At 35.0% G+C, this 12,792-nt stretch overlaps 1 protein-coding gene across 50 annotated transcripts in view; it reads left to right on the forward strand.

Annotated features, from left to right (window-relative positions):
- The window catches only part of RIMS1 (regulating synaptic membrane exocytosis 1), a 460,984-nt gene that overhangs the window by 399,280 nt on the left and 48,912 nt on the right, over positions 1-12,792 (forward strand). For 29 of the 50 annotated variants that reach the window (XM_029943495.1, XM_029943500.1, XM_029943499.1 and 26 more), the window contains one exon: positions 93-328. The exons of 14 other annotated variants lie outside the window; for them this stretch is intronic. In XM_029943495.1, coding sequence (XP_029799355.1) covers positions 93-328 — 236 coding nt within the window. The remainder of the gene's footprint in view (positions 1-92; positions 329-12,792) is intronic. 7 more of the 50 variants (XM_029943497.1, XM_029943506.1, XM_029943503.1 and 4 more) reach the window with 1 other exon arrangement.

Here is a 12,792-nt window from a genome sequence, read left to right on the forward strand (position 1 = left end):
CTTGGATTATTTCAAAATAAGTTAGATTTAGAGTTTCAGTCTGCTCACCTGTAATTTATGGATGCATATATGTTTTTACTTTGTAAATATAGTTCATTTACCCCTAAAATGCAAGGCAGACGGATGGGAACTTCAGGAAGAGCCATCATGAAGAGCACCAGTGTGAGTGGGGAGATGTACACACTGGAGCATAATGACGGCAGTCAGTCCGACACAGCTGTGGGTACGGTTGGAGCAGGTGGAAAGAAACGGAGATCCAGCCTGAGTGCCAAAGTGGTTGCCATAGTGTCTAGAAGGAGTAGAAGCACATCCCAACTGAGCCAAACCGGTGAGTGAAGTGAATTCAACGCAGACACTTCGAGTTCTTGTGGGAGAAACAAAAGTGGATCCTTATGCTATGGCTTGTGAGTGATGGCAGAACGTATTGACTCTTCTTTGCAAAGGAAGTTTATTTTTCTGTCTCTGAAAATGTGTTACGTGTCTATGTTAATTTTTTTCTGTGCGGCTGTCTAACAAGGTATCATTTGTTAGTCTATAAAGTGCTCATATATTTTCCTTTAAGTTAAAAAAAACAGTAAAGCCATATTTATAAATATGCAAGGAAATGCAAAGAAGTATTAAAGATCCAAATTGATTTATATGCAAGAAAAGCAACAGGATTCTCCTTTTCAAAATGTTCCATAATACAATTACCTATAATTTAAACTCTATCTATATTTTGATGGAAAAGAATGTCAGTTGTGCAACTTGAAATATAGTCTTTAAGGTACTGTATAAATGTAATTATTGAACTGTGATTGTTGTATTTTCAGTGCAAGTTAAAAACCCAGCAGTTATTTTTACTTTAGAAAAATGGGTCAGTGGATTTCTGCAAAGAATAATGTCTTAATAGAAATTTGAGTTTCAGATATTTTCTACTGCTTATAAATCTTAAAAGCTTTGTGTCCCCAAGGTATATAGAAAAAAGCAAACACAGAAGGGAGAATGGTTATTTCTGTACTATAAAATATTTTTTAAATTGCCCAAAGTTACATAATATTTGATCAGACATATTAGAAAATACATTACTATGTTCAGTACTATGGAAAACCAAAGGTAAGTGAAATACTGAATTGATTTAAATTGTCAGCACTTGTTTCTCCTGTTGTAACCATTGGCTCCATATTTTTGTTCCTTAACAGCAAAAGTCTTGTTGTAACAATATTTACTTAACTTACATGGAATTCTTTCTATAGTTGACTTGGCATCCTGGAGAGTATCTGTTTTTAAATGTACATTCTAGTGGATATATTTACAAATAAATTAAAGGTAGGAAATTGAACCATTCAGAAACTGAACTCAAGTGCACAGCTATTTAAACAGAGGTTTGTCTTTCTGAAAATTCATAGCTAGAGTGTCTGACGGATCGGCCTCTCTGCCATCCCTCTAAGATGAGCTGTTTATTGTTAGGGAGAATATTTTACCTTCCTGAGGATCGGATTTCTCCTTAAGGAGTAGGAGGCATTTTTCATTTGTGTTGTTTGATTTGTCTTATTTTTGATGGTGATGCTTCTTGGTTTTTGGTATTGTTGTAATGATAGTTTACAGTGTGGGGTGTGGATAAGGCTTTTACCACCAGGTTTGAAAATCCTTCATCTCTTAGATGAAATGGAAATGCTTTTACCACCAGGTTTGAAAATCCTTCATCTCTTAGATGAACCAATGCTTCCCATGTGAGAGGCTGCAGATTTAGTGGACTGCTTATCTTCTGCTGACTATCCACAGTCTCTCTTCTTGTATTTTGCCCCTATAATTCTCTCTCTATCATTCACTAAAGTAGAATTATATTTTCTTGGAATAAAACAGAATAATAATTTTACATAGAAACTACACTTGTTACATAGCTTTGTAGGTAGTAGGCTCCAATGATTGTCATTGAAACACTTAATTCATCTCTTTGCTTTATTAATTTAAATTTTATGCCATTTATGGTCATTGTTGAATTTCAAATAATATTTACCTTTCCAAAAGTTGCATTGTTAATAACCTCCACAGAATACCCTACTTTAGGGAATTAGGTTGCAGTATAAGGAAGCAGAAAAAACGTTGGATTACAAAGCCAAACTAACAAAACAATTATTTTCCAAAGTGACTCAGTAAATCACCTGTTCCTTTATCTCTCAAGGACTCAGTTTGCATATATAATGTGGGAGGTGGGGATTGGACTAGATATCCTCCTATGATATTTTCAGGTATAAAATTTTATGTATATTTTTCTATATCATAATTTTACCTTTTGTTTGATAACGTATTCTCATTCTTATTGATCTTTCTAAAGCAAATGATAGATGGTGACAAATGTAAATTATCATTCCTTTTTGTTTCAGTTCTTGGCCTGGTTTTTCTCCCACTTCCGTCTTCTACAAGTGATATGGAGAGGAAAACAGCATTACTCTTATTTTAAAACAAGCTGTGTATTCTGTAGAATAGAATGTATTACATTTAATGTAAATGTTTAATTATTTTAATGTGGAAGAAAAGGTTAAGCAAGAGCTTCTCTTTTAGTGAACCACTAATCCATACAGTCTGGGCTATAGTATCTCTTTCCTGCAATATAGATAAGAGAAATGTGAAATGCTTAGAAATAAAAGCTTAATCAGCTTTTCTCATAATGATAGAGAGCAAGCACATTCCTTTCCTGTTTTTTTAAATAGCCACAAGTTTACTTAAAAGAGTATATTTGAGTCTTTGTTTGAAATCAAGTAAAGTTTATTTCAACAAATTGAGGAGCACACACACATTTCACACATATATATTTATTATGAAGGGTATTTACTATGTTCTTTATATATAAAATTATTCTTATATACAATTAACTAATCTCTTCAATTATATATAATTATTTTTATAGGATATTTGAATTATAAGTAATATTAGTATTTTAAAACTACCTTTACCACACTATTTATTCATAATAAAAATAGGAATAACTTCTTTAAATATGTATTTTTAAATAGGAGAGTGACATAAACAGGACATTTCAAATGACTCCGGGTGCTTCTACTGGTTAATGTCTTCAAGCAATCATGCATATAGCAAAAAAAACTATTCAGTAAGCAGTAGCTAAACTAGATTGAAAAGTGAAATTTATGAGAAAAAGCTCTTGATATAGCAATATTTTGGAATTGAGGCTCAGAGTAAACTTAGGGCTAGTTTTTAGAACTTGAAGTACATTTTAGCTTATATAAGTTTAGAGGCCCAACCTGTGTAATGTGAGGATTTGATCCCTCACACAGAGACTAACGATATGATGTCCCCCCAGTGATAATCCCCTCCCTACTTGTAAGTACATTGTTGAAAATGGTCTATACATCTGTGAAGAATCATCACTAAATAATCTCCTTGCAATTACCTACAAATGTAAGCTAATTGTAAGTATTGTAAAAATGATTATTCATGTGAATAAGTAAATAAAACTAATAATAGATTTACATTTCTAGAGCTTTTTCCAAGTACTCTTAAATTACATACATGCATATGTGTGTATGTATAATTTCACTCCTTTATTGGTCACAACAAACTTATTAAGTACTCATTATTACTATTTCCATTTTGAAATTGAAGAAACTAAGGCACAGAGTGATTAGGTAGTTTTCTTAAGTTCCCATTGTAAGTGACTGGGCCAGAATTTAAATCCAGGCTTCCAGATGCCTATGCAAAACAGAAGAGTTTGAAATTAGGTTCAACAAAAATTTAAGCACACTTTTGTTGTCAGTACACTGAAAGACAGTGTCCCAGGCACCAAGCTAGGAGCTAGAAATACTAAAGACATAAATGAAATATTGCTTCTGGCTTCAGAGATTTCACAGTAGAGATGGCTGAATTACATATAAATATTCCAGCTCAGAAAGGATAATTATCCACTTATCAAAGTGGTACAGAGGAAGCACAGAGTGTGATTCACACTCTCATGCAATCTTGAGAGGCTTCTTTGAAGAGGTGAGACCAAACATTAAAAAATAAATCAGGAATATGATATGGAGAAGCCCATTCCAGGACAGAAGGCACAGCACATTGATAAAATGTTGAAAATGATGAGTGCTTATTCCCCTGGGAAATGTGAGCATCCTAAAATCATAGAAAAGATTTTTGTAACTCTAGTGGGTATTCATCCTCACTGCAAGAGATCGGTCATCTCTGCTTGGAACTTTTAGCTTTTATGAAGATAATATCTATAAATGTAAAATATCATCAGCTTTACAGACTAGAAAGTGTTCAGTTTATTTTATCTTAAATTATTGAATAACTGTATCTCCAGTATTATACCAGCCACAGTAGGTATTTCAAAATTAAAAGTATCATCTCCAGTGGAAGGAAATTATTCACACTCAAAATAAACATGAACCAAAGAACTAAATGAAAAAATATAAATCAAGTGTCCAATGTAGTAAAATCCCATCCCATTTATGTATGTTACCAAAAGAAGTGGGAAGACAAATTAGTCTAAGATTTATGTCTCAGGATGAGAATATATGCAGAATTAGTAAATAATTATGATCAAACCATTTAATAAAATTATTTATTATATCATTAATAGCTGAAGATATTTTATTAGATATATTAATATGTTTAATAATCAAACTGCTCATTAAGTTATAGACATGTTGCAGGTCTATTTTCTAATTTTCAAACAATTAAGAGTCAATTATAGTGTACTAAGAAGGTACTAAAAAATCATTTCTGTTTCTTTGATAATAGTCTGTATATTTCTAAATATTTTCCCCCATTCCAAATTTTGCTTTCCCCTGTCCAAATCCTTTCCTTCAAGACCCTGCTCAAGAATCTATAACTCTGTAAGTTTTCTCTTCTTTAACATTTACCATTTTACCAGTGTCCTTTTCTCTGAATTCCTGTTACATCAGGCTTTCTGACTTTACTGTCGAGTTGCTTCAGGCACAAAAATTTGGGGCTACTGCCATGGACAAAGTAATAGGAATAGATTTTATAAGGAAGCCTATCTCTTTTGTTTATGAGTAAACAAAAATTTCCATGACTTGAAAATGATGCACACTCCCTCCGAGTAAAAGGTACTCAGAAAACTCAAAATAGGGGCGCCTGGGTGGCTCAGTTGGTTAAGCAGATGACTTTAGCTCAGGTCATGATCTCACAGGTCGTGGGTTCAAGCTGCACATCAGACTCTGTGCAGACCCGTTGCTCAGAGCCTGGAGCCTGCTTCTGACTCTGTGTCTCCATATCTCTCTGACCATCCCTCGCTCACACTGTTTCTCTCTCTCTCTCTCTCTCAAAAATAAATACATGTTAAAAAAAAATTAAAAAAAAAAAACACCTCAAAACCAAAAAATACCTTTCAGTTACATTAAGCGCCTGGCTTATTCTTCCTCCTTTTTGTGTCACAGCAGGGTGCCTGGAACAGGGCCTCTTCCAGGTTCCTATAGGCTCCACTCTTGTCTCTAGGCCCCTGCAAAGCCTTCTCCCCTTTTTTGATCTGGCTGGCACATTTAGCATTATATTTTAGAGTTTAGGACTTTAAGAAGGATAAAAGAGTCACTACTACCTTTTGGCTGCCCTATATTCCTGCAAGATTCCCTGAAGCAAAGAAACATAAAATAATTTTTGGAAATTATTAAAAGGCTAATAATTTTGTGGAAAGGGGGATGGAAAAATACTGGAAGAAAAACACAAATATATATTTCAATAAATTATTCCAGCCCATAGATACAGTTTGGCTGAAACAAAGGTGTATGAAAAGACTATAGTGGGAAATACATTTAGAACAAAGGTTGGGCCGAATCTTTTGAAGCCCTCTAAGGGACTTTGCTCACTACCTGATGGAGACATTTTAGTCAAGAGAATAGAAGAAACAAAGTTGTGCTCCTGGAAGCTTAAATGGAAGCCAGGTGTACAAACAGTGAGGAAGCAAGGAGGTCAGTATGAGCTAACAGATGAAATGACATGGTAACGCAGTGAGGTAGAGAAGGAGCTATGGAAATGGAAAGGAATGGACTGAAAATGACATTAAGAGAAGATAAGGTGAAATGCGCTTTTTCAGGAGTAGCTACTAAGGGAAGAAGAAGTGTGTGTGGTGGGGAAGCAGGATCCAGAAAAAAAAAAGTGAGGAGTAAAGAGGAAGAGAAATGGAGTTCCAAGGGAGGAGAGAATTTTAGAGAGAGACTCGATAATCCTACAGGATTGAAGAGGCTAGGGAATGAGAATAGACCATTGGATTTTGGAACAGAAGGGTTCTTCCTGACTGTCTAGACTCAGCCAGTGAGAGAGCCGATGCAGGACTAAAATAGGAGAGAGATGGCTAATGTCCAGGAAAAGACAAGAGCCCCGAGGGTTTTTGCTCCATTTTTATTAGGATCAGAAGGCTTACAAACATGGCAATGGACGTGCACAAAGAGACAATGAATCTATGAACATTAACTTGTGACATGAGGGAAAGGGGGTCTTGAAAATAGTGAGGGTTATGGGTTTAGGTTAATACAAAAAACCCTGGAGCGGGGCAGTTGGATGGAAACTTGTTTACAGCAGACTGGAGGCACCACCTCCGTTTATCTTAGCCTAGGGGAGACGACAGGGGCCTTAGCCTCTGGGTTAACAAGGCACCTTCTCTTTGGTTAATCATCCCTGCTCTGGGCTACTCACCTGCAGTGCAGCGGTCTATAGCCCAATTTACCTAGTCCTAAGAAATGACTATGATAAACGTACTGCTGAGCAGCATTGGTGTTCCAGCTGAGTTTGGATAATGCAGGTCTCTGCCAGGTAACTTTAAAGCACATTTACCAGGGTTTGCAGGTATCTAGTTCATACTAGTTCCATTGGTTTTTCAAGGCTGTCATCCCTGCCGTGCGCATCTCCAGTGTCCATACCAGGATTTCTGCTAATTTAGGTCTAGATCTAGATTCTATTCTATAATCTAGAGTGTTTATATATATATATATCTATCTATAGATAGATAGATATATATATATATAGAGAGAGAGAGAGAGAGAATTATATATAGAAGTAATATAATTCCATATAGTAATATATAGAATATAATAATATATAGAATATAATAATATACAGAATCATACTATAATCTAGAATAGAATCCAGATGTAGATCTAGAATAAATTCTGGATCTATTCATTTTGAAATTTACCTGTCTTGGACCACCATTTACTACTTAGTTTGACTCTTCTCAGTATAAAGATTTGTCTCACTGGAGAAAATTGGAGCCCTACACCCTCTTTTATCTATTGATAATACTTCTTCCCAAGGCAATGAGCAGGTCTTTTTCTTATTCTTACTCGGAATAGGGACCTAAAAGGCTTTTTTTTCTGGCAGTTTATCTCAATGAAATTAAATAATTCTTTCATTGTAATCATGGGAATGCAGCATTTCAGAAGGTTCATAGCAGAGTTAAAAACTATATAGTACTCATTATTCTACAAGATTATATAGGTAAAAATGTAAGTATTCTAATTTTGGGGTAGATATATGTATGTTTGATTTCAAAATACTTTAAAGAATTAATGAGTTTCCAAGGCATATCACAAATTTTTCAAGAAGAAATCATAAATAGAAACTAACAAAATTACCCTTGTTCTACTTCAAGAAAATAATATATACTAATTAAACTCCAACTATAACCCACTTATACCTAAAGGGATTGTTCTTGAATAAGCTAATTTCCCTATGAGTTGAGGGCATTATTTTAAAATTCATGTGGTCCTTAGACAACAATCATGCCAAGAAAATATCCAAGATATTAATTACCCTTATGCTAATCTTTTTCCAATTTCCTTCCTAAAAGTCACACAGGTAAAGCAAAGTCATAAAATAAATCAAATAATTGCCCGCTTGGACCTTATACTTTATTTGCCTTCGGGAATTGTATGTCTTATTTTGATATAGGACTTATTTTGTCTCCTTCCAACCAATCCAATTTGCCAAAATATTCTCTTCATTTTAAGTCTAGTGTAGCTTTGAGAATATTGACAATCTTTTCCTTTATAAAAGTAAGTTGTAGCGACAGGGAAAGAAGGCTAAGGTGTTCTCTGTGAACATTTTAAGAAATTTTTCTTGGTTTTGTTGTTTAACAATGGAAGCAAAAAGTTCTCACAAAGGATAGGTCCCCACCCCCCCCCAACAGTTTCAGAAATGGAAAGCTACATTTATCAAAATCTTGCTGAAATCCAGGTTCCTTGTCTGTGCCTCATTTATTTGATTCATTTAATAGCACAAGAAAAACATTCTGAGGAACATAATGTTTCATATTCTTTGTTTCCTGAATGCAAAATCATGGTGCCAGAAATGATTCTCATGTCTGCAAAACCATCAAATGAATGTAAGCATGGGTTCTTTTATTTACCGTTGCTGTCTGGCTTAGGAATTCACTGCTGTTAATAGAGATTCAATTCAGCTATAGTAACTCTTCTTCTGAAGAGATGCCCTAATAAGGATTAGTATTTTCAAACATATGCCAGCTGCTCTATTTTAGTTCTTTTCTTGGCTCTGAACTATAAAATTTGAATTTGGCTAATATGTATATATACTTTTAGGTCAATTTGTCAGAAAAAAATATTTATTTGAGTGGAATTAATTTTTATAACTATTTTGTGTTTAGTATTTGAAGGAGCAGAGGAAACTAACATTTCTGAAGTGCCATCAAAGCACAATACTAAGTACTCAAATAACTATATATGGTGATAATTATTGTTAACTATACTAAGTATATTTTTAAACATGAGATCAATTTTGGAATGGATATTATAAAACATTTTGGGTAGCTCAAATATAACAAGAACTATGCATAATAATTTTTACAGCAGATGACCAGTTTCAATGCATCCTCATTTAACAGAGTGATTTTATACAGAGATATTTTGCTGATTTATTTTTGTAATACTTTTCAGATTTTTAAGCACAGAAGAGCAAAGAAGACATATATAACCCCTGCAATGCCACGACTAATTGCAAGTTCACCCTGAAAATATTAGTATATTATTAGCTAATTTTTATGCACCTGTGTTATTAATATTGATAAAGCCATCAGCAGTGACAGTTATTTATTAATTACTACATGCCATCCATTTAATTGCCTTGCATGTATTAATTCTCTAGTCTTCAAAACAGAGTCATAAAAGGCACTATTATTATTCCCATTTTATAAATTCCATGACTTTCCTGAGGCCACACAACTTTTAGAAGTTGAAGTAGGGGGCGCCTGGGTGGCTGGGTCGGTTAAGCCTCCGACTTCAGCTCAGGTCAGATCTCACGTTCGTGGGTTCGAGCCCCGTGTCAGGCTCTGTACTGAGAGCTAGCTCAGAGCCTGGAGCCTGCTTCTGGTTCTGTGTCTCCTTCTCTCTCTGCCCCTCCCCCTCTAATGCTCTGGCTCTCTCTGTATCAAAAATAAATAAAACATTTAAAAATTAAAAAAAAAAAGTTGAAGTAGAATTTATGTCTTAACCACTTCACTATAGTTCTTTCAACTCCATGTACTTATAGAGATACATCTTTATATACCTTTTTAAAAATATTTATATATCTATAATATTTCATTTTGTCCTATAATACTAACTTTTTTTACTTTTAAAAAATATGTATTTAGGAATACTTCTTGGGACACCACAGAAGGCTAGATTTGGCTAGATTTGGCTAAAGGCAGATGAGTATGAAAGAGATTACAGTCATTTGTATGGAAGAGTCTGGGCAGTAGGGAGGAGAATGTCACTGACAAGGCTACATATTGGCCTTTACTAAGAGAGTGACTCCTAGGTAAGGATGGCCTTTGGCACTTCATGTTGATGTTGGGACAGTCATTGGATAGGTTTTTAAGGCAGTTAAGGATCATCAGCATATAAATGGAAATTGGGATAATGAATTTGCTTAGGAAAGCAGTGCAGAATGTAAGGAGAGAGGATCCAGAAGACTCCTGAATAAAATAAAAGGTAAAGGCCTTTTGGGGCCTCTGTTTCTTTAGCTATAAAATGGAATAATAAATACATGGTACCTCCTTCTGAAGACTGTTGTGACAATTAAATGAAAATTTATGTTAACAGTTTCTACTAAAGTACGTATCATGCAGGGAGCCTGGGCGGCTTAGTCCGTTAAGTGTCCGTCTTTGGCTTAGGTCATGATCTCACGGTTTGTGAGGAGTCCCGCATCAGGCTCTGTGCTGATGGTATGGAGCCTGGAGCCTGCTTCAGATTCTGTGTCTCTTTCTCTCTCTGGCCCTCTCCCACTTGTGCTCTGTCTCTCTCTGCCTCTCAAAAATAAATAAATGTAAAAATAAATAAATAAAGTACCTACCATGTAGAAAGGGCCCAATAGTAATACTAATTAGCAATTTTAATAATTCTCAAACCAAATAAAAGGGTGGTAGTTACAGAAAGATATTGGTGACATCATTCACGAAGGTGCTGAGAGGCAGGCTAACCCAGCCAATGTTTTTTATCTGCTCATTAGGTGTAAAGTGGTTAATGGAATACAAATTCTTAAGATCTAACTTGAGTTTTTCTAAATCACTGGCTCTCAAAATTCCTCCTGTCAAGTCCCCCTTTGAAGATCTGGTGAAATCCATCAGCCCTGACCTCAGGAAATTACACTTGGGCACATATAACACATTGTGCATACACTTAAAGGGCAGTTGTCCATATGTTTATTTCGTGTTAGGTATAATCTGCCAGAGAGTGATCCAGGTTCTCTCTTTAGCCAGCCCTACCTGTACTTTTCTATACTAGGTCAGAGGTCATCAAACTTGGGCTCAAAGTTTCTTTCTTATGCCCCATGAACTGTGTTTTTTCAAATGATTAAAAAAAGTCACAATAAGAATAATATATTGTAACACATAAAAATTGTAGGAAATTTAGTTTTGGTGTCCATAAGTATCTTTATTGAAATACAGCCATACTGGAGCACCTGGATGGCTCCGTTGGTTGAGTGTCTGAGTCTTGGTTTTGGCTAAGGTCATGCCCAGTGGTTGTGGGATCAAACCCTGTGTCAGGCTCCCTGTGCTGAGCATGGAAACTGCTGGAGATTCATTTATTAATTCTCTCTCTCTCTCTCTCTCTCTCTCTCTCTCTCTCTCTCCTTCCCTCCCTCCTTCCCTCTCTTCCCCTCTCTCCCTCCCTCCCTCCTCCCCCCCAGTCCCTCTCTCTAAAAACAAAACGGTACTGCCATGCTCATTCATTTATGTGTGGTCCATGGCTTTCATGCCATAAACCTTATGGCCCACAAAGTCAAAATTATTCACCATCTGCCTATTAAAGTTTCATGACCTTTGCTCTAGGCCAAGAGTTTAGTGCCTGCAATGCAGAATGCAGATGAAGTCATTATAGAGAACTGTGATCATTTCTATGGTTACCTGAACATATTCCCTGCTTCTCAGCGTCAGAAATTAATTTATGTTACTACTGTGACCTTCAACCCCCCACCCCCCTTATTCCTGCAGCATTTACAGTTATACTGTTTGCCTATTGGCATCATTCACTAGACAAAATGGTTCTCCAGAATAAAGGCTTATCCCCCAAAGATAAGAGCCATCAGCTCTTCAACCTTGCCCTAAAACTTTATCCTTGACTTAGCTGCTTACGTAAGATACTGAAACCACTTTGTTCAACTGTGAGTTTTCCCAGGTGAGAGCTCAGGGGTGGTATGTTCTTTCAGTGATGATTACTTCCCCAGAATTTAGCACAGTGCCTGTGCCAGGCACTCGAAGATTTTCTTGAATGAATGAAACTTTTTGAAAGTTTTCCCTGTTCTGTCTCTTTCCTCAAAAGTCACTCAATCCAGTTTGAGTTCTCCTCCTCTCATCCTCCCAGATTTTTTGGATAAAATTTAACAACTTATGAGGCCACAGATATTGTGCATCTGAAACCAATGGGATGTGTGTAATGGAAAAATACTGGTAAAAACTGTCTACTTTATATTTGACGAGAATAAATGATTCTTATTTACTTACAATTCATTTACAATAAATGAATTGCTGTGATAGTAACTTCCTTACCATTACAGCAAAAGTGAAAGTAACACTTTATTAGAAAATACTGAAAGATAGAATTTGCCTTGCTAATGATTGATAAAGATGTTAACAGTTTTCAACACCCTCTTATATATATCACTTGATGTAATAAAAGTCTGTCTATTAACCTTGTGAAAATACTTAGTTAAGAAATGTGTCTCTATTTTTTGGAAATCTGTCTTTTCTCAGGAATAGAAACAAAGGGTACCTGTCATAAATGGATTTACCATAACTATCAGGCAAATCAGCTAGTGAATTCTTATGTGGAAAATAAATTTTCTGATACTTATTAAAATAATCATTTACATTGTAAGAATTATTTTCATATAACTAAAGAATGTGGTACACAAAATGGTTAGTCATAGTTTTAGTGAGGCTTAACAGACTTTATATTCTATGACTACAGAAAAAATAATAGTCAGTATTCCAGATTTAAATTCAGTACCCAATGATGTTTCTGTAAGCTGAAATAGCACATTTCTTTTTATATATTTTTATAGTTTTATATACTTTTTTTATACTTGAAACTATAAAATATCTGACAATCAAGTAGTAAATAATTATATTATGTTTAGGAAAGTTTCATTTTTTTAATATTACAATTTATTTTTTTAACATATGCAATTATTTTCCATCATTTACAATACAGTAGTTACAATGACACTCCAAACAGAAGAGCAAAGTAAAAAATCAAAACCCCAACTTCTATTTCATGTAATTAGATTATACAGAAATTAGAAGGTTAAGTACCAACTAGTTAATCACCTAATTTCACAGCTATC

This window comes from Suricata suricatta, chromosome 7 (assembly GCF_006229205.1).
Source record: "Suricata suricatta isolate VVHF042 chromosome 7, meerkat_22Aug2017_6uvM2_HiC, whole genome shotgun sequence".
Taxonomy (NCBI): Eukaryota; Metazoa; Chordata; class Mammalia; order Carnivora; family Herpestidae; genus Suricata; species Suricata suricatta.